This window comes from Mytilus edulis, chromosome 14 (genome assembly GCF_963676685.1).
Source record: "Mytilus edulis chromosome 14, xbMytEdul2.2, whole genome shotgun sequence".
Lineage (NCBI taxonomy): Eukaryota > Metazoa > Mollusca > Bivalvia > Mytilida > Mytilidae > Mytilus > Mytilus edulis.
The window spans coordinates 21,428,704-21,452,484 of NC_092357.1; the positions used below are offsets into that span (position 1 = coordinate 21,428,704).

A 23,781-nucleotide genomic window follows, 5' to 3' on the forward strand; every position below is an offset into this window, starting at 1 on the left:
ATCATATAGATCTCCTTTGAATGTATTTTATTGTTTATAATAACACTTAGGTAATGATAGATGGTTTCCTCTAAATGGTATAGCAATTAAATATGTCAAAGTCGTCCTGATTTGACAATGGTGACGTTCAAATTACAAGATCTCATTTGCATATTATTAGGCCACAATAATGTATTTTTTGTTGTTTGCACCTTGATTTCTTGGATATTGTCTGTTGAGGAATATGACATACTAAGTATATTAAAATATTTAAAATAATATAAAACGTTTATAATTCACAATGTTTTCTATAACACTGATCTATGAACATCATTCGAGAACTCTTTTTCAGAATATAACTGTTTAAACAAACATGTATTTAAAAGAAATGAAAAAATTAAGAAAAATAATTATCATAGCAAAAAATAATATTTTTCTCTGGTGAATGGCTGTTTCGGTAAAAATAATTTCTAATAATATTAATAACAATACTAATAATTCTAATAAAAAGACCACGAATTAATGATAATATAAAGAGTGATTTAATAATGAACAAATGTGCTAAACAAAATAGTTATTTCGGCATGTACATAAAGTAAAAAATACCTTTATGATGAAAGTTTGGCCTTAGTGTATTCCACCATTTTTTATTTTTGAATGATTAAGACAAATGACAGATAATTTGTATATTGCTATGCTTGATTGACTAGATATATAATTAAGTGTTCCTATTTTAGGAGTGTGTCTCATAATGTGTGTCGACTGAAAATGATTCAATCGGTTAAAAGTTTGACCAGTGTTATGTAACATTTTAAAAATTGAGTCATTTCATTGTAGATTCAATAGTTTATTATAGTTTCACCACACACATACAAGTATACACATCTAATGTATTATAGACAAGTTGTTCGTAACCCACCGAAATGAGCTTCAGATCTTTGAAAACGGACATTGATCCGCGAAAACTCATCAGACGATGGAAATCTATGCCCAGACAGCAGAGAACGACAGTTACCGAATCTGATGTTACATATCGAGATAGCACAGGAAGAACCCTTCTTTATTTTGCCGCCAAAAATGGTGAGACAGAGAGAGTGAAGCAATTGCTGAAAGCTGGATGTAACCCGAGGTTGTCCGATATTAATCGGAACACGGCTCTACACATGGCTGCTGATGGAGGATATATTGAAATAATTCATATGCTGGTAGAATACGGTAAATACATTTGAATTGTTAACTTAAATCAATATAATTGGAATATTGGTTATTGTTTCAATTTAATTGAATTTGATCGTTTCAATCATTTTAAAATAAATTGAAATTTAAATATTGGTTATTGTTTCAAATTAATTGAATTTGATCATTTCAAGTATTTAAAATAAATTGAAATTTGAATAAGTTTTAATTGTTTAAAATTACTCTAATTTTAACATTGTCTTAATGAATTCTTGTAAATAACAGTCAACAAATTTAAGAAATATATATAAGAGGACTATTTAATCTTCTGAATAATGATAAATTAAATAACGTCACAGAACACACGGAAGTTCAGCTCTTGAAATGCATGTATTTGTTACATAATAACTGACATTTAGTTTGCTTTTGAATTAATGGATATTAATTGTCTGCATTAATTAATTACTAAAATTGAAGAAACACCTACACGTTTTAATTTGTTCACAAACTATTACAAATATTATATGGCTCTTTAAGACAAAGCATTCAATTAGTTTTTTAAGCGTATATCATATAGATTTCAAGGTAAATCAAATCTACTTCGTTTTTATGTTTTTCGTGTAATTTTTGTATGTGCTTTGTATTGCTATGATGAGTGAAGCATTTTCAAATTATTGTCTTGTTTATTCATATTTTATACTGTTACAAAACTATCCCAGGTTAAACGGATGTTTTAGTGCCCGCTAACATGTTTAACCCTGCCATGCACATTCTATGTGTGTCCTCCCAAAACCAGAAGCCTGCATTTAAATGAATTAGGCCGTTTGTTTTTCTCCTTTGATTTGTTTTACATTTACCATTTAGCCTTTTATATCGGACCATGCGGTATTGGTTTTGATCATATTTGTAGGCAATACGGTGACCAATAGTTAACTACTGTCTCATTTGGTCTTTGGAAGGGAGGTGTTTCATTTGCAATTATACAACATCTTCTTTTTCTTATATTTCATATTTCTGTAAAAAGAAAAACAAAAAAAAAATCTTTGCTTTGTTGTGGTCTGATGAAAAAATTCCTTTTAATTTTTTTATTTTTTTGTAATGGGCTCTGATGTTGTCCTGTTGCACCATTGTCCCAGCTTAGTGGAAGGACTTGGTGTCAGAAAACACTTCCACATTCTGTTTGTGCCTGTCCCAAGTCAGAATCATGTAATTCAGCGGTTATTGTTTGTAGCTGTAAATTATAAACTTGTTTTTTGGTTTATTGATTGGTACAGAAATCAGGCTTTAGTTTTCTCGTTTGAATTATTTTACATTTGTCTTTTGGATGTCTTTTATAGCTCATTATGCGGTATGGGTTTTGCTCATTGTTGAGGGCCTTTACTTTGACCAACAGTTCTTAACTTATATGTCATTTGGACTCTGGTGGTGAGTTTTCTAATTGACCATGATATATGCGGTAACTAAAATCCTGAGGATTCCGAAAATCTGGCAAAAATTCAAAAAGTAGAGGAGCAAACATCCTTAACTTCTTTTTGTATAATGTATTTTTCACGTTGATTAGCAATCTTAGATAAACAAGGCATGTTTCTCTGAAAATACGATTTTGTTATGCCTTTTCTCGATCTAATCTTTTTGTTTTATTCAATTTAATTCATTCTCTTTATTAAATCTTTGCTTTTTTTATTGCTTATGTTGCTGTGTTTTGTCCTATTTTTGACAAACGTACAAAACACTGGAGACAATACACTCATATCAATAACTTACAGACACAATAGTGCTGATAGTGGCGTTAAAACCAACAAATCAATCGATTAACTATTTATAGTACAGTTAATATCCTCTTCGTTTCAAATTATCTTGATGCTTTTACTATTTTTAACCAATCATATCAATAATAGTACGAATGCCTCCGGGTGAGGAAGTTTCTCGCTGCATTGAAGACCCATTGGTGGCTTTTGGTTGTTGTCTCTGCTCTTTGGTCGGATTGTTGTCTCTTTGACACATTTCTCATTTCCATTCTAAATTTTATGTCTACAAACACTTTTACGGTTTATTTCAGGATGCAAGCTAAACGCCAGAAATATTTTAGGACAGACAGCACTAATGAAAGCTGTACAGTATGACGACCTAGAAACAGTGGCGGTGCTTTATAATGCTGGTAAATATAATATTGTGACGGGGTTGTTTCTTCTGACTACATGTAGTAGATACTAACTTAGCACGATAATCTAGAAACAGTGTCGGTGCTTTATAATGCTGGTAAATATAATATTGTGACGGGATCGTTTCCATTAGTACATGTAGTAGATATTAACTTAGCCACTCGTAAGTGATTGAGCTAACAAAGTACGATGATCTAGAAACAGTGTCGGTGCTTTATGATGCTGGTAAATATAATATTGTGACGGATTGCAGGGGCGGATCTAGCCATTGACAAAAGAGGGAGGGGTTCCATCCACCTGTCCCCATTCAAATGCATTGATCCTCCACCCCTGTATCCTCCACTGTGATTGTGTCCATTAGTATGCATGTAGTAGATACTAACTTAACCACTCGTAAGAGATAGAGCTAAGAAAGTTCTTATTAAGATAAGTCTGTTAGAGAGCTACCTTGTAACACAGAGGTCCCAGGTTCGAGTCCCGATGGAGACAATGTGATTTTCTCACAAGAATCATGCTCTCCGGTTACAATATAATTTTATTTTGATGTAAATATGTTTCACTTTTTTGTATTTTTTTTTAATTAACTTAACGTTGCTGTGCGTTGAACAGTGAAAGCGTATATACCTTTTTTTTTTTTTTTTTTTTTTCTGGCACCCGTAAAGTTGTTTTTATCCTATTATTTTCTAGACTATAGTCAAGTCTACTTGCATGGTAGCATTTCTTTAAAGTTTTTATTAAATGCCTTGTTTATGTGCGCATGGCTTGAATGTCTCATTTTTCTCAACAGAAAAAAGCTTTTAAATTATCGATACTTTACAAGCAAACCTGACAATTTTCAAGTACAGTTTCCAAGAGTTCATTAGAATATAATGCATGTGTATACCATTCAATAATTAAAATGATACAACATAGAAAACGATTAAATTTCTGTAATAAACTCAATATTGTATGTTTAATGTCAACTGGGTAAAATATTACTGACGTTAAGGTATCCAAACGATTCATTGACAAGATTTATATTAACAGGGCAGATCGTCTCGGGGGGGGGGGGGGGGGGGGTGGACGGGAGTTGGAAACCCCATTATTTGTACGATCAATGCATTTGTATGGGGACGTATAGTTGGATCCCTGCCCTTTGATGTTGGGTTGATACCCAATTTTAAAAATGGCTGGATCCGCCCATGCAAGCCGTTTTGATTATTTAGATTCTACAGTCAGCACTATTAGAAAACTATCCCAAAAAAACCTCCTGGGAAATACAGATTTAATTAAATCTTTCAAATTATACACATTAAACATGACGAAATTGATTTTAAAGTAAGGGGAACATTACTCGCAGGGAAAAGAATGGCAGGGCGAGGAAATAAAGAGAAGTTCATGTGCAATAAACTTTAAATTGACATGCTTCTAAGTTAAAAGTTAATTGATAATAAATACATATCTGAATATGATTGACATCATTTGATTTATGTTCTTTTTAGTCCTCCGCCCTTTTTAATTCATGTACAAAAATTACACCGCATTTCCAACCACCCTTAAAAACACAAGTTCATTGTTTAACTTTATTTGAAAAGTTGCCATACATGAAACATGTATTAATTGATTAGTAGATGTCGTCATATGTTTGAGAAACAATTTTTTTCAAACCATGTGATGTCCGCAAATGTTTAAGAAACATTTTCATTCAAATCAAAAGAATTATGTTTTTAATTTTGATTTATTGTATTGGGTTTCTATTTCTTTGCTGTGTTGTTGGGTTTTTTTATTAAGTATCTTGGTTTTGTGGCCTTGAGGTTTTAAATTTTTGTTATTTTTTGGAGCTTGTTTGTCAATGGTTTTGTTTCTGTTTTGTCTGGATTTTGCTTTATTAATTCGTTTGTTTGTTTGTTTTCTTTCTTTTTGTTTTCTTTTTTTTTTTTTTTTTTTTTTTGTTAAATTTTCATCGACATTTGATAAATTATATATGTGTACGTCAATTTTATGCAATAGACACTTGCTATTTTTTTTATCACCGGAAAGACTTTTTAAGAGGGGCGTATTTGAAAGAAAATAATATTTTGGCGCAAATAAAATGCTGATTAACACAAAAGTTAAACGCCGGTTAAAATGTACGTATTTGCTATATGCGATGATTTTTTTCGCGTGAAAATTGTCAATGTCAATAGTGTATAAAAATGTGAATAGAAATAGGGAATGTGTCAAAGGGGGCAACAACTTAACAAAAGAACAAACAATAGCCGAAGGCCGCCAATTGGTCTCCAATACAGCGAGACAATATCGCAACGGAGTTGGGCCTCAGCTGACCCCTCAACAAAAATTTGTACTAGTTCAGTGTTAATGGACGTCATACTTAACTCCGAAATATATAAATAGACTCAAATTAAAAATCATACCAGACTAACAAAGGCCAGCGGCCCCTGACATGAGACATTCGCATAAATTCGTCGGGTTTCAACATGTTTTTGAATTCTCAACCCTACACCTATACCTCTAGTCAATGCAGAAAAAACAAACACACAGCAACACGCATAGTAACACTCAGTTTAAAAGAAGTCCGAGTCCGATGTCACTATAGATAACACAAGAAACTGAACAAAATAACAATGATACATGCATTAAAAACGGACTACTAGCTGTTACTGACATGCCAGCTCCAGATCTAGACCTCAACTAAAATGATTGAAAGATTAACATGTCTTCATCATATGAATATCAAACACAAACCCTCCAGTTAGGTGTTTAGTATCGTATCATCATAATATATATGAGAAGAACATAACCCGTATCATACCAACAACTGGTTTTAGAATAAATGTTTTTTTTTTCCGAAATAAAGACCCTATAAGGGAATATTAAAGCCAAAATATGCCATTTTAATGACCTGACAACATTATCGTAAATGTATCCCATCTTAATAAGTCTGTTTAAAAATTTTGTTAACTTTTGAGATGAATGCCGACATTTTTGTGCTTTGTAAAGAATATTATCATTAAAGATTGGATGTGAAATACCTGAACGCTAATTGTAAAATTTTCTTTTACATAGGTGCGTACTTAGACCTCACTGATTGCACGGGGAAAACTGCACTTCTTCTTGCTCTACAAGACGGAAACGAGGAAATAAGCTCGTTCCTTTTACGGAACGGAACTGACGTAAATGTTGTTGATTATATCGGTCAAAGTGCACTTTATACTGTTGTAAATTCAAATGAAAAACTGCCATTAAGCCTATGTAGAAAGGTAGTTGATGCTGGATATAATTTTGAACATGACAAGGAATGGATTACTAAAGACCTTCACCGACAATTAACACAGCCACAAGTTGGAATAGTAACAAGAATCAAAAGAAGGTTAAGTTTAAAGAGGAACCCCGAAAGGCAAGTCGAGGACAGTAGTACAACTGTATCGAATGAAAAAAGGGAATTATTGAATGATAAAAGGGAAGTATCGAATGATATTGAGGAAGTATCTAATGATGTTCAGGAAGTATTGAATGATAAAAAGGGAGTAAAAGCAACATCATTGTAAAACTGCATGGCATTTGATATTAGTTTAAACAACCTTTGTTGTTTAGGTTTTATTTTCTTTCTTTCCGTCAGTGTGTTTTCTTTTCTTTAATCTTTGGTATGTTTTTAATCTTATTTTTCAAATTACTCTTAACTGATGAAATTTGCATTACTATCATAACTTTTAAATCCGTGTTTAATGTATTTTGTCTTTCAATCCGTCAAGGTGTCTTTTTGATTTTTCTTTGGTATTTTTTCAATCTTATTTTATATTATTGTTAATTGACGAAGTTTGCATATCTTCAAAAAGAACAAATAAGAAAAGAAAACTATCATTTCTTTTTAATCTGTCAACACTCGATCAAATACAGATAATACATTTCGCAAAGCAAAACGTAATGAGGAAATTTTAAAAGTAAAAATAGTTAAACGCTTTTGAACTTATAACACCCTTTATTATGAAAATTTGATATTTTATGATTAAACGCCTTTTAAATGAATTTGTTGGTGTATAAATTCAACCAATTCCCTAACAAACAAATAAAAGTCCGAAACATCTTCCAGAAGTCCTCTCCACCAATCATATCAACGTATTCCCTAATATGCAAATCATATAAGAATTATTTATAATTATGAATGCTGCCTCCTCTTCTTTATCCATGTTCTGTAGATTGCAGGGAAGTTTCGTTTGTCACCTGTTGCTTTGACATCGGTTCAGATCTTTATTCAGATGACCTAGTCTTGTTCAGTTCATTGTTTATGAATGGTAGCAATATGCACCGTAATTTATTGTTAACCTTGCATTACATAGTAATTAATTGACTGGCTAATACTGAATCACGTGTCATAGTTGAATTTCTATGCTGAAGCCCTCATGGAATAACCTTTACTCGGGTTGACCATTTTGGATATTCACCTCCTCAGCGGGCCATAATTGTATATAAGTGTTTTATTCTGATTAGTTACAACTTCTGGTGTCTCCGGTTTGTTTAGAGCAAACCAGGTACAATCATATGCTTATAAGGTAATAGTCAGTAGAGATATAGGTCGCAGTAATTCGTTTTGATCTTATAAGATACTCGTATTATTTCAGACTGACATGGTTTTCTTTATCTTGTATGTTTGATAATTTTCTTTTTTGTTGAATTGAACATGCTATTTTTCATTGTTTGTTTTTTGTTTTTTTGTTTTTTTGTTTTTGCTATTTGTGTTATTATTTATTTATTTATTATTCAATCATAACGTTTTGTCACAATACAATATTTAAGATGAATTACCATCCTCACGGAATTGATTACTAGTATATCATATAAATCTGAATTAAAAAAAAGTAAAGTTTTTTTAAATTGAAATTTATTTAAAGTATTTTGGGTTTTTTTCTGTTATACATATCAATCCTATAAAAACAGTATTCACCTAAAACTTGGAACGTTCATAATTTATTATTTACATGCATTATATAAAATTGCTTACACAAATAAAAATGTTCAGCAGTTTTCCTTTGTTCTAAACTGGTTATTGCCCTTGGATCTAAGCGAGAAAACATGAACAAAACGCAATATGCGTCGATAGTTTAGGCGTATCTTTCTATGCATCCACTACTCACTACATAAATTATATAGTCTTTGGTAATGTAAAGTCAAAGATAAAGGACACGTTCGATACATCTATAAAACATATCTATTAACAAGGAAACATGATTCTAGTTGACTGACACACAGACAAGCTTTATCGGTCAACAAGTCATTTATAATGATAATAAAACTTCTGTAGTGTCAATTGCATCCTCATTTCACAATTCAAATTTGACTTTGATTTTCATCTGTTTATGTGATCTTTCCTCAATCTACCATATTGATTTTTACATTAACTTATTAATATACACCACTGTATCTCGAAGTTTTTTTTCTATCAATGAGTCACACCGGTTGAAAACGGGGGTCATTGTACGTAATACCCTACTCATTGTGACATAGCATTTACCGAAGCGCACGTTTTCGAAAGTCGCCTGCTGTTGTTCAATAACTAGGTACATGTATGATTGCCAAGTCCACGTTTCTGACTAAACATTTGTTTGTTAAACACTAAGAAAACCAGAGGATTCATCAGACTATTGACGGGAGCCAGAACATGGAGGAATTTGTATATTGTACTTCCTGGTTTTATAAGATCATACACACTCAATATCTGTGCAATATTTAGTGGTGCTGTACTGGATATGTAAACTGAAATGGCAAGGAAAAAGTAAAATCACAAAAATATGGACTCAAAACTGAAAGTTCCTAATCAAATCAAAATCAAAAGCTCAAACACATCAAACTAATGGTAAACAACTTTCATGTTCCTTACTTGGTATAGGAATATTCTTATGTAAAAATAGTGGATTAAATCTGGTTTATAGCTACCTAAACCACTCACTTGTATGACAAATATATAAAAGTCATAAAAATATAAAAGCTTTATCAATACAAAGATATGTCAAACTCACATGATATAAGGTTTTAAGATGAAAAAATGTTACTTAAAAAAAAACCACCGCAAGACCACCACTCCCACCACCACCCAATAAAAGCTAAAAAAAAATAAGCCTAGCGTATATCGAAAAAACTGCTTTCTGACAAATGAAATGATTAAGTATTATACAACTAAAGGCTAAATAATAACTTATTTGCATGTCAACAAAACGTCGACACACACACACACCATTGTTAGCTTCTTTTAATTCTGTTTGTTTGTTTTTGGTTTTGGTTTTTTTAACTGTTATTAAAATTACGTCTTTAAATTTTTAATGTTATTATGCATTTTAGGAATTTGCATTCACAATGTCAACCCGTTCACCTAACACATATTTTCGCCTCACTTTTCAGAAACGACATCATGGTTAGAATAATGATGAGTTGTTTCATTAGGAAGCTTTTCAATTATGTCTAACAATCTATTTCTGCATACCGAAACTTGTATTTTTTGCTTACTACCACTTCATGGCAACCATACCGCATATCCGTATTTGTATATTTTACCTTACTCTACGCAAGTAACTTTAATAAAATGACGTCATATGTCACCAACAACCTGGCAGTGATGAATTATGAGCTCTTTTTCTTTTTATCTGTCAGACCACTGCTGGTGTGATATGCTTTTTTCATGAGAACTCGTTCATTTTTGTAAAGGTCTTGAATTATTTCACATTACCATTTATAGGTATCTATTCTTAAATTTTGTGCACATTTATTCTACTGACAATGAAGTTTAAAAGAGGGACGAAAGATACCAAAGGGACAGTCAAACTCATAAATCTAAAACAAACTGACAAACTGACAACGCCATGGCTAAAAATGAAAAAGACAAACAGAAAAACAATAGTATACATGACACAACATTGAAAACTAAAGAATAAACAACACGAACCCCACCAAAAACTAGGGGTGATCTCAGGTGCTCCTGAAGGGTAAGCAGATCCTGCTCCACATGTTGCACCCGTCGTGTTGCTTATGTGATTACAAATCCGGTAAATAGTCTAATTCGATAGGTCACATTCATGAAATGGAAGGGGATTGTAGTTACGACGTAATGACCATATCCGATATCATTTGTGAAACGGTTATTCCATAACGGTCAACCAACTCGTGATGGCGTCCGTAAAATTTACGAAGGGATGATTTCAACTTCACCATTTGGAACTCTTGGTTTAATAGCTTCCTTGTGAGCAGTAACCCTCTATCAAGAAAATCATGATAGGAAATATAACTCACCTATGACTACTACTAATAGCAGTTTTATTGTCTTCTTTTTGGCTCTTGAAATAACCGTTGTTTGGTTTACTCTTATTGTTTGCGGATTAATGTTTGCTGAACCTAAAACAAGTTAAAATACATTTTTTGATTTCTCATTTTTTGTAGTTAGTATATAATTTAAATATGTGTTTGAATGAATATCTTGTTTATGTTTGTGTTTTTCTGGATCACAAAGACGGTGTTAATAAGGTGAATAACAATAAAATTCAGAGTTCAGACAGGGATGTTTTGCTCTTTTTCATATGTGTCATTATGATTGTTCATTTTGTTCACACAGAGCTATGTTCCAGGTCAGGAATATATCGTGATTGTTTGAGCTTTTGATTTTTACATTTGATTAGGGTCTTTCCAAATTGTTTTTTCCTTGGAGTTTAGTATTTTTGTGATTTTACTTTTTCAGATATCTTGATTCTATCCTATTTGCATTTATGTACATTGGCAGCCGATATATATAGATAAAGATTGATATATCTTTTCAGTGTACAAATCAGAAATCTGTTAACACCTCCTGGAATTGAATTTTTTAAGCGTCTAATTAATACTGATTTAAGTTTATACGGTCATATTGGACAAATACATGTGTACAAAAACAAAAGTTTTAATCTAATTCAGCACTACAATGTTTTTTGAAGACATTTGGTCTTTTTGTAATTTTTGGTCCTCAATGCTCTTCAACTTCGTACTTTAATTTGCCTCTTTATCATTTTTCTTATTCGAGCGTCACTGATGAATATTTTGAAGAGGAAACGCGCGTCTGGCGTAAATAGGTGTAATTCTGATATCTATGATGAGTTTGTTCTTAAAGTTCAATATAAAAATGTTTTTGCATTTATATGTGCCCTACCAAAATTGAACGTGGACCGCAAAACAAGGATACTGGGCTGCTTAGGGTTATTTTATACTAGTATCATGTGTTATATAATGATAGAATTATAAAAACCAAAGAATATAAACAAGATCACAACATATTTCTTATACAAATAAGAAAATGTGTTGTATTAATTTTTGAATCTTCTTGCTCTGTGTGATACATCTCATTTTGGTGTCACATTTTAGTTTGTAGTTTTAACCAAAGCGTCAAGATACATGTTACTGAGCTTTGGACCAACATATAGGATGGTATAAACCAATCTACATTATTTCATTGGTGAAATAACATGGTCCCTGGTCAAATTTGGCAGGGCACATACAAATGCATGATCATTTTCAAAATGTTCTTATTTGTATAAGAATTACTTTGTTTTCTTCTTTATATTTTGTGTTTGTATAATTCTACGGTTTTATTAAACCTGGTTTACAATAACACTAAACAGCCCAGTAATGTTTGTTTAAAATGGATTGAATAATTAAAAAACATAACATTGGCTCCACCGTTTCAATGTTATTGCAATTTACTTAACAAGTTATTATATGGTACTCACCTTTTGACAGCCGAGGCTGGTTCAAGGTCATGAAATTTGTTGCTTTTTCTCTTTGCCATATGACCCGTATCATCCAGACATAAGACACCGTAATGACACATACGGGTATCACAATACTAATAAACACCTCACCAACAACTACAGCCTTTAAGTACAATTAATCATTACACATACGGGTATTACAATACTATTTAACACCGCACACACAACTACAGCATGTGAATCAAAATAAGTATTTAATCGAATACTGTTAATCAACTAATTTCGAGTTTTTTGCGAGTAGAAAGTTAACGCGAATATGTCGAAATTGAATCTTTTTTATTTAACTGTATCGAGTAAATTTGAAAATCGCAAAAACTCATAGCCGCAAAGTTGGCCTTCAGAGATAATTTGGTTTACAGTATTTGATGCTTGTTTTTTTATGATGTATGTATGTTAATTTTTTTTTATCATACATGTGTCATCTTGTTAAAAACGTTGCAAACACGTCATACATTGTAATATAGAGAAGCATTACAACCTTACAAAATCACAGAAACATGAGAAACAACAGAGATATGTGTATAGGGTGTTATTAGATGCCGTTAGCAGGAACACCACGCGGTATTACAATGAATGTCACCAGTGTTAATGGAATTTGTTTCCATTCCAGCGTTCGGATCATACCTGCTAGTATACTCTATCATGTCTATTTCCCCCCTCAGAAATCAACCGTTATCGATAGAATAATCAAACATGTTATCATAGAGCATCACTTAAGAATTAAGTGTCAAATGCATATCTTCTGAAGTTAAAATGGTACTGTTTATGTTATCATCAGTACAAATTTTGTGTCATAAGGCAACTTAGTGGCTGGGTATTGATTGTTTCATTATATAGTTGTGTATGTCCGTGTATAATGTTCAATCAGTATGTGACACAATAATATTTCTTTTTTTTTTATTTTATATGCCTGATAAGCTATTTTTTACTTTATATATTTTGAACTTTTGAAACAATTGTTATTTTTTCATTGCTGATGTAGCATTAAGATACTACTTACATAAATACCATTTCCAAAATTATGTCGACATATGTATCCATCTATTCCGTCTTTAGAACTATAGTAGTAGGTTATATGCATCGCGTAAGGTATGGCTATTAGTACAGCGACACTCCAGGCACTAATTATAAGTCCATATCTATACGTTTTCCCTGTCGTATATGAAGATACAGGACGAACAATCACAAACACTCTATCTACGGTTAATACTAATATAAGAAAAGTTGATGCATTGATGACTAAATTTGTGAAATATCCATAAAATATAAAACACGAATGTTTCTCCCATCTTTCTAAGAATCGATCAAAAATACATTCCGGCATTACATATAGAAGACCAACACAAAGATCTGAAAAAGAAGAGGGTAAATGTAAAAGCCTACCTGCACTTTGATTATCATTATGACTAATGTTTGTCTTAAGGAGGTAGACCTAGGTTAAGGGAAATAACTCTTAAAATCATCAGTACGTTTGTGTCAACCATTTTCATAAATATATTCTAAGCTTCTAGGTTACATAGATTATTTTCAATCTGTTTCAGGTAAATGCTTAAAATTCATTGAGGAAAATTGACTTTTACAAACACATAACTGATTTAAAGAGTTATCTCCCTGTACCAAGGTCTACCCCCTTAAATATAGCTTAATTTGTTCTCTTTCAAGCTGCTGTTTTGTTATTGTGCTGTTACACATCACATCCCAGGTAAGGAGAAAAAGAGATAGAGGATACACGCTCACATAAATGTTAACCCTTTCCCCCTCACGCATTCTGTATACGCATATTTCAGATCAGAAACCTGTTATTTGGTTTGATTGGTTGCTTTCTGTCATATTCGTGTTTTTGTTTATTAGAAATTTGGCCACTAGGATTCTCGTTTAAATCTTTTAACATCTTATCATCTCTTAGCCTTTGAGAGTTAACTCTACCGTATAGTGAGTAAACATTATAATTTTTTCCTACATCCACATCATTTGGACTCTGATGGATATCTATCGGATAAGCACCTCCTTTTTTCATTTATTTGTATTTGAAGTCAGTGAATTGTTTCAAAAGTTGTTGACCGTTACGAAATACCTTTTCATAGATGATATAGGATATGTTCCTTGTTTTGTAACTACAATCCCGTTCCCCTTTCCTCGAATGTGACCTACCGTAATAAGATTATTAATTTACAGGATATGTAATTATATTAGCAACACGACAGATGCTTACCATTCCAGAGCACCTGAGATCAAATCCAAGTTTTTGTGGGGTTCGTGTTGATTAGTTTTAGTTTTCTATGTTGTGCCTTGGATAATATTGTTTGTTTGTCCTTTTCTTTTTTAACCATGGCGTTTTCATTTTCTTTTCGATCTATGGGTTGAAATGTCCCTCTGGTATCTTTTCACCACTCTTTTATTTGAAATATTTGAGCCCAATAACAAGCAAACTATTTTTTATGAGATCACTCAACAACAACTGTTATATATTCTACGTTCCTGGTAAATATAAATAGGAAAAACGCTTCGGATGTATCAAATTTATTACGTGTTGTTTTCATTTTTTACAAATATCAAAAGGAGTAGGTTCAGTAAGACCCCTTTTTGGCCCCAAAATATAGCAGTTTTACAAAATAGTTAAAATGTAAACCTTTAGTTATTTATTGGACAGTAGAATGCTTCTGCTACATAAATATGGGCTGTTTTTGACAATACAATGCACATATATCCGGTACTAGCACCATTAAGTCATGCTAAATTACTGAAATCCTCATAATTCTAGCATTTTAGTTAAATTTTAGACGGTTTTCGTGTAAAACGAAAGTGGCCGCATTCGTGTTCATCCTTAATATTGAAATGTAAGTTGTATTTTATAATATAACATAACATATATAAAGGTTGAGGATGAACACGAATGCGGCCACTTTCATTTTTACCAAAAAACATCTGAAAAGTGACATTTTTCGGCATATTACGTAGATTTTTCATATTTGAGCTTGAATCGGATCGTTTTTAATGACTAAATCTGTTAAAATCTTTCACATAAACTAATTAATTCAAATAAAATAGACACTTAAGTGTTTAAAAAGTGGTCAAAATCTTTCGTCAGATGAACCTGAAATTTGAGGAAGATTACTTTCGGTATTTACCGTTTCCTATTTTGCGATTCCAAAGTTATTGAACAAAATCATGAAAAAAATTCTAAAATGACTCATTTACTCGACTTTTTTTGCCTTGATACCAGATTTCTGAATACTTAAACAGTGTTAGATTTGATCAAAGCACAGCTACTTATTGTATTTTTTATTGTTGCTATTTATTTTCAGGGAAATTAATTTTTACCTCATAGAATTTGACTCTTGGAATTTCTAAAACAATCCGATTTAGGTCGGGAGAAAAGATTCAGTCTTTACCATTCGGCATTCTATCACTCGGAACAAACGCATACAACATTTCTTATTTTGTATTTTATCAGTAATTGGAATTTGACATATTTATACTTTGCACATCCTAAAACCAACCAATAAATTTGTTTCTTAATAATCAATCATTTTGTATCTATTAGAGAATTATCGGTATTATACTTCATGTGTTACAGCTATAATTGAATATAATCTCCAAAAACATGTGTATTTAATAAACTATTTTCAAATTACCGACTTTTGAATGAGGATTATGTAATTTTTGACATGTAACCTTTTCCGTGGTGAGATATCCTTCTATCAAGTCAAGTAAGAGCAATGTAAAATAGTAAAATCGGTACAATATATTTTTTTGAACATTAACTGCTTTACATTTTCTTTACACGACAAAACCATCGGCAAACAGTACACTCAAATTACACCGATTATTTGTTTGATTTTACTTATTATGGTTCTTACTTGAACAACTACCAGAATATCCTACCACTGAAAAGGTAATCTGTCAACAAAATATATAATCCGGAGTCAAAAGTCGGTAACATGAAAAAAAAGTCTATTGGTATAAAGATACAAAGATGGGATATGATTGTTGATACAGTGAAACCTGATTAAACCAAACCCTGAATAAACCGGAAACCTGTCTAATCCACACTTGTTCTGAAGACCAATTATATCACTTTTTATGCATTGTGAACCTGATGAAACCGAATGCCTGTCAAAACCGAACAAAATCGCTTGTCCCGAAAGGGTTCGGTTTAGTCAGGTTTTACTGTAATCATATCCAGGTTTGTTACCTGTAATTAGAAACTTAATTCAATCAAAGAACCCTGAGGACATGATTGTTTACATTTTCAGATAAAAAAAACTATTATTAGTGTTCCAATAAAGAGACATATTTGTCAAACTTTACAAGGTACAGGTGTTATGTAATACTGAGAAGCGGGACGGTGGCAAATATAAAACGAAAGCAGCTATTAACGAGATATGAGGTCTACAACTGATTTTGATTGTTGTTCGAAGCCGAAATGCAAGAATTCAATGGTCAAACAAAACCTGTTGACTTGAATCAAGGCTATAGCTGTTTTTTATACTATGGGAGGATCCTAATGTTAAGTCATTGGGACAAATGAAATATAAGAAAAATTAGAAATGTTGGATTATGAATGTCACCACATTATCAATACTAAGCTTATTGAAAATGTCTACTTTTATCTTATTGTCTTTAAGAAGCTTTTGTATGAGCAAATATAAGCTTTATATATCTAGCTAGAATTTGGAATTATGAAAACTATCAAATTTATATGATACAATAGCTCCAGTCAACTTTTTACAGGGGCCATGAAAGAGAATATTGATCAGTATTAGGAGTTTTGTTTTTACATCCTATTGTGATTTAAAATCTTGGATCTTATAGGTTTGCTGTATTAAAAAAAGCAGGTATAGTAATATCTGTGGAAGTTTTAAGTTTTTATTCGGATAGACGTGCGAAAGATAATGTTGCTAATATTGAAAACGTGATTCGCTATCCTTGGGAATTGTTAGTAACGAAGTCCTCCATTTGTAAAATATCCACATTGGTAAGGAAATAGTTTGCAAAGGGAGAATGTGCATAAAATACCTGTTGAGAAAAATATCCTTTTAATCTTCTGGCAGTCGTTGCTTACAGGTTTATAGCATTGCAGTATAAACGTAATAGCACAAGGATTGGGCACAAATTTGGACAGATAATTCATGTGTGGATAATTCAGGTAGAATTCATAGATTTCAGGCCGAATGTTTTACAAGGAAATTGTTATGCGAATGACGTAACGACTATAGACACAAATTGAAGAAAAGACATAAATTTATAGCCGCACTCGGATGTAAGGCTTTTATACATCTACAAATTCAAGAACTCAACAGCTGTCGCACCTACAAAAAAGATTGATTCTCTTGGTGTTTGCTATTCCATGACTATGTTTAAAAGTTATTTGACACAAAAGTATAATGTTTACATCATTTAAGTTGTCATTCCGAGAGCATGGCTGGCGAAAACTTCTATAAACTTTTAAGTATAAGGAGGTCTGAGAAGCATTCATGGCATTTGATAAGCTCTTCGAATTATTTATTACCCAAGCGCTGCAACATAAAAAGGCGTTTAAACCAACACGTCCATTTAAGACTAATAAAACACGTCTACAGCTTATTGTAATAAAGCTTAATCCAGGATATTGTGGGTACCGATAACATTACATTTGTTTTTGCTTTGTTATTTTTAATATACCTGCTACTGCTAAGTGTTGAACAAAGAAAGTCATTCGTGATTGTTTGTCACGCCTTGCTAGAAGAATGATGACTGCAAGATTCAATGATATAATACCAATCATCTCCAATAACGAAATCCATTTTGTTACTTTAGAATAGTCCTTAAAAGATAATAAGCAAGTACAGTATAAAGTTCAATGTATTAAGATTTGAACAATACCGTAATAAAATAAATATAAAAAAAATTTTATATTTTAAAATCATTTCATTAAAATGTATGTTTTTGCACTAATGCAAATGTCAAGGAGTGTAGTGCCCAGCACAATATCATATTAAATAAGCTTTTGCATACAACATGTACACTATGATATTCATATTCACATCATATCAACATGCTTTAATCCAGATATGCACGAAACGTATGTCCTGGATATTCAACACTAGTTTACTCATATATTCATTAAATAAATTTCAGTAAATGCTTGCATATGATATGGTTGGGTGACAAATTATTGGTGTTATATATTTGATATCATATATTTGGTTTACAGTTTGATTCAGAAGAAACACCGACATAGCTAGATAATACAATTTGATATCTTATTTTTGGGAAATCTTTTTAGAAATTTAGATGTAACGTCACCAAGTGCGTTGATGGCTTTGGCTAACTATGTTGTGTTTTTTATGTGCTAGTTTAGGTTTTTTTATGTAATGTATCCGTTTTTATTCTGTAGTTAGTCACCACTTCGGTTTTATCTATTATATAGTCATTTTATAAAATTTACTGTTTGCAAAAGTATGAATCATTCTACATAATAAGGATATTCTTATCCCAGGCAGAAAACCTTCGCTGTATTGGTCACAACTTTTTTGGAACTGTTGGTCCTCGGTGCTCTTCAACTTTGTACTTGTTTTGGCTTTCGAACTTTTTTCATATGAGCGTCACTGGTTAGTCTTGTGTGGACGAAACGCACGTCTGGCGTCTTAAATTTTACACCGGTTAGCTATTATTCGTGTGTTTCTCTGTCCTATGATTTCTCCAATTTATTTGTGTTGTAGACCTGTCATGTAATGTTGTCATTTTAATGTTATATTTAACATTGCCATTAAAGCGGAGTATGGCATGCCACAAAACCAGGTTCAACTCACCATTTTTGTTCTTAAAATGTTCTGTACCAAGTCAGGAAAATGGCCATTGTTATATTATAGATCGTTTATGTGTGTGTTACATTTTAATGTTGTATTTCTGTTGTGTCGTAGTTCTCTTATATTTAATGCGTTTCCCTCAGTTTTAGTTTGTAATGAAGATTTTTTTTCTCAATTTATTTGTGAATTTCGAACAGCGGTATACTACTGTTGCCTTTATTAACACTCATAGAATTGAGAATGGAAATGGGGAATGTGTCAAAGAGATAACAACCCGACCATAGAACAGACAACAGCAGAAGGTCGCCAATAGGTCTTCAATGCAGCGAGAAACTCCCGCACCGGGAGGCGTCCTTCATACATTTGTAGTTATATCGCACTCGTTTCGTTAAGCCTTTTTTTCTTGTATTTTGATTATTCGTTAGTTCTATCTACATAGATTATGTTATTTTATCTTTGATGCCTATACTTGCTTGAATTGGTTTTTTTCTTTCTTTTGGATGTAAACTTTAAACTTTAATTAGTTTGCAATAAGTAGGGATATATGACACATTTTGATTTTTCTAGTTTCAGTTGAGAGGAACTTTGCATAGTTTAAAAAAATAATCTTAAATTCATATGACTATTCAATGAATATTCTATCTTTGTATGCAGTTCAGCTTTTAATAAAACAGTTATGACCATCATGAAAAGTTTATATTCAAAATTATTAACTGTTTATATTGTTCACACATCGTTGTCAATATAGTGGAATCGTATGCGACTGTCATACATGTGAGAGATTTAGCTAGCTACAAAACCAGGTTTAATCCAACGTTTTCTAAATATGAAAATGCCTGTAACAAACCAGTAATATGACACTGATGAGTCTTATGTAGACGAATCGCGCGTCTGGCGTACTACATTATAATCCTGGTACCTTTGATAACTATTATCTATTCGCTCGATGTGTTTGAGCTTTTGATTTTGTTATACGTAGGCACTTTTTGAATTTTCATCGGAGTTTGGTATTTTTGTACTTTTTTCATGAAGGCCATAATTGTTTATTATAAGTTGATAATGTTTGTTTAAGTATACTTACGCTTTTACACAGATCGTCATCGGAACTGTTGTATAGTAACAAGGAATTGTTACCGCATTTTCCCATACTCTGTGAAATTAATTAAGATTATGTACTTCAATGTAATCCATATATATTTTGTTCAACAAGCGATAATTTTATGATAAATAGGAGAAAAGGGGAAAATATTCGTGTACAGTTAATCAGGAAAAGACAACATCAATGTAGCAGAGAAAAATCAAGGGTCAAAAACTTAATAATTACCAACTGAACAAGATCCTAGATTGCTTACCTTTCACTACTATGCCTCTAGAAATGTTCAAAACCATCTTTCCAGTACAAAGCAAGATTATGTCCAGATTTTTTCGACCCATGTTTGCATAAGGACACACAAATCTATGTTTTCACAAATTTCATTTTTATATTCTATTATATATGCAATTTAAAAGGAACAGCAGGTCTGCATTTTTATTTCTTAACTATGAAAAAAAATACAACATTCCAACTTAAAAAAAACAAACGGCCACATTTATGTTCATTTTCAAGGAAATCTCTCCAAACTATTAATAATTAAATATTTTATTGATGGTTTGCTGTGATTTTCATGGCAAAATTCAACTTATTAAAGGGTTCGCCGAAGCATCAAGCAAAACACTTGTTTATATTTGATTTGTGATTATCTTGGAGTTAACAATTTCAAGTTAAGATGATTGGTTATTGATCTATGCATCACTTTCAAACAGAGACTCTTGGTAATTATTTGTAAAGGCTATTACATGTGGATGTGACCTTAAATAAATATTGTAGCAAATTGGTTTTGTTAAACAATAATAACTATAACTAGTGTTGATATTGCAAGCGTCAGAAGATGTTAGCGGCCTAATGGACATTGTTAAGATAACCAATCAGATATTTCCAAAGTCTAACGCCAGATATATATATATATATATATTGCGGTTTTTATCCAACGCAATCATAGGTTTGAACGTAGTTTTCAATTTATATAAAGTGCCTAGAAAATCAACCTAACGATGTTAGAGTAGATTTGATTCGTAACTTCCTCCCCGGCGCCGGGGTATATATAATGTCTAAAAATAGCAACAATCAACATTCAATCTATTTAAGCGAGGATCAGTTTGTGAAAATAAACTGATACAGTTACTGAATTAAAATTATATAAATGTATAAGAATATAACTTAAACACGCTAATTAATACATTAAAAAGTTCTATTAGATGTTTTAGAAATACGCAATATTTCGCTGAACAAATTAGCTTCATCAGGCGTGTGCATCTCTCAAGGTGAAATCGGATGCATCACATTTTTGTAGCTTAATCTATACATATATATAGACATATATCTGACCGTTATTTTAAAGTTTCAATAAGTTTGGAGCATTCTTGATAATTTTCAGAGCTTTGCTTTTTCAATGGCAACGGCGGTCATTCAGGAAATTCCAAATCTAAAGTATCATCAATAATTGCCAGTCAACATAACATAAATTTTCATTACGTTTGGGACATTTTGCAATATTTGATTTTTTTGTTGATTTTTAGGGTAGCAGTGACCATTTCTAAAATGTTTATAACTGATGCTATATTGATATATGAGGGGGTGTATACCATCAAAGTTTCATTGGGTTTTGACCTGTCATTTTAAGACAAGGACTGCAACTTTTAGGTTATCAAGCATATGACATTTATTTATTGTTTGCATGGTAAAAGCGCTTATTTAGGAAATCATAAAGCCGCAAGCCACATCTACACATGCAAGTCAACACCTATGTAAAGTTTTATTAAGGAGGGGAGAAAGATACAAAAGGGACAGTCAAACTAATAGATTGAAAATAAAATGAATGTCTAAAAAAGAAACAAACACAAATGATAGTACACATGACACAACATAGAAAATTAAAGACGAAGAAACACGAACCCGACCAAAAACTGGGGGTGATCTCAGGTGCTCCGGAAGGGTAAGCAGATCGTACTCCACGTGTGGCATTCGTCGTGTTGCTTATGTTATTAAAGATCTGGTAAATATGCATTAAGTTTGGAGCAATTTGTTTGGATTTTTTTCTTTTTTTACTGTTGTTTCTCTGGCTACAGAGTTATTCCAAAGATTGACAAAATCGTCTAAAACCTGTATTAATTTGACATATGCTTGGAGAGGGGATTGGCAATTAAAATCAATAAATATTTGAAAACAACAATGAAGCCGAAAAAAAATCCAATGATTTTAAGGCCAGTCATGCTCAAATAATTCACAAAACTTAAAAACAAATAATTCTACATTTTTTATTTCCATTGTAACGGCAGCCACCTTTATAATCTTTATACTGACTTATCATTGCGATTGGTTGTATTAGCTCTGAGGAAACTCTCGGACAAAATAGGTGGAAGTTTAATTTATAATGATACGGAAACAGAAACAGAGGAAAAGCAATATGTCACCCGACAGCGTCGATCGTGTGCCACGACAAACAGATAATGGTTATATAAATCGTTTCAAAACTTTCATGACTTAATTCAATTATTTACTCATTTGAAAGTTATTATTCCTTGGTTTCGAATTATTACGTAATAAGACAAATGCATACCAACATGATTTAAATCTAATGTCATACGTTTTCTACAAATCACTACTAGAGTAACAATATTCATTTCTTTTTTAGATTTAGCTTTCAATATCTCTTGTATATACTGTAAATAATAATAAGACTTATATTTGTAGACTAATTTAACGATTGATCGGAGCATAACGGATGAGTCTTGGGAAAAGGATTTGTGCATTTGACGTTTATATTTTAATCCTGGTATCTATGATGAGTAAATTTATATTTATCAGGCATTATTATTATAAATCATATAAACGAAATACGTAAATGTGTGAACGAGCAACTTAAGTCCATTTTACGTCGAGTGAATGTTGAACAGTTTCTTAATATTGAAAACAAATCTATTGTCCAAAACTAACACATACAATCTGTTCGCAGGTTACGTATTTCTGGAATAGTCCTCTAAACGTCATATTGAAATATATGATGTCGAAAGCCAAACGTATATAACGTATAATAGCATATAAATCAAACAAACTTAAACAGAATAGTCAATACTGCCATATGTAAATTTGAATTCAGGAAGTAGCAAGTTTATTTAAAGTTAGGTACCGATTATTCATTTTTTTTTGGAAATGTTGGCTTTTGTTCACGGAAGAACCTTTTTTTTTACATACTATCCAGGAACAATTTTTTTTTCAGAAACGCAATGTCATTGCTATTCCCCAACCTTCAGTGGAAATACATTCTCTTTTAAAACAAATATATTTTAGGGACTTTTTTGATAATATTTTCAAATTTAGCTTACAAGCTTTCAAATGGAAAAACGGCATTAGAACGAATGGATATGACGTCGTGTCATCATGATGAACTTTTATCTATAAATGTTGTTCCATTCAATTAAATATATCTGCTAAAGATAAAAAAAAATAATAATAAAAATAAAAACGTTCTTACCTTAGAAATAGATTCCAGCTATGATATGTTAATCACAACAAACACACTAATTGATTACATTTGAAAAATTAAAACGGACTGTATTTTCCCTGTAAAGGTTAAAGAAGATGTAATACAGAAGCTAAAGTATAATGAATACTTCCAATAAAATAGCCAGTAGTTACGTTTTTGTCTTTGACGCATGCGCATCAAAAAAAATCAAATCGGAAGAAATCTCATTGGCAATATCTTAATTTGAATATCATCTTTGCATTAAACTGGGTGAAGGTTGTAGATATTTTTGTATAGTATGTTGCTGTTGCTATAAAACGGTCGTTATTACATGTTATTACATAGGTTA

At 31.8% G+C, this 23,781-nt stretch overlaps 2 protein-coding genes across 2 annotated transcripts; one reads left to right on the forward strand and one right to left on the reverse strand.

The window, feature by feature from the left end:
- Positions 1–707: 707 nt before the first annotated feature.
- Positions 708–8,200, forward strand: LOC139502583 (ankycorbin-like). The gene is made up of 3 exons (XM_071292087.1): positions 708–1,194; positions 3,215–3,313; positions 6,363–8,200. The coding sequence occupies exons 1-3, from the start codon at positions 903–905 to the stop codon at positions 6,842–6,844; spliced, it is 873 nt and encodes a 290-aa protein (XP_071148188.1). The 5' UTR covers positions 708–902; the 3' UTR covers positions 6,845–8,200.
- A 6-nt stretch (positions 8,201–8,206) lies between these two features.
- LOC139502582 (cardioacceleratory peptide receptor-like) lies at positions 8,207–23,587 on the reverse strand. The gene is made up of 7 exons (XM_071292086.1): positions 23,442–23,587; positions 19,952–20,020; positions 17,744–17,885; positions 13,080–13,429; positions 12,038–12,182; positions 10,575–10,676; positions 8,207–9,047 (listed from the first exon to the last, which is right to left on the reverse strand). The coding sequence occupies exons 2-7, from the start codon at positions 20,015–20,017 to the stop codon at positions 8,848–8,850; spliced, it is 1,005 nt and encodes a 334-aa protein (XP_071148187.1). The 5' UTR covers positions 20,018–20,020; positions 23,442–23,587; the 3' UTR covers positions 8,207–8,847.
- Between the last annotated feature and the right edge of the window lie 194 nt (positions 23,588–23,781).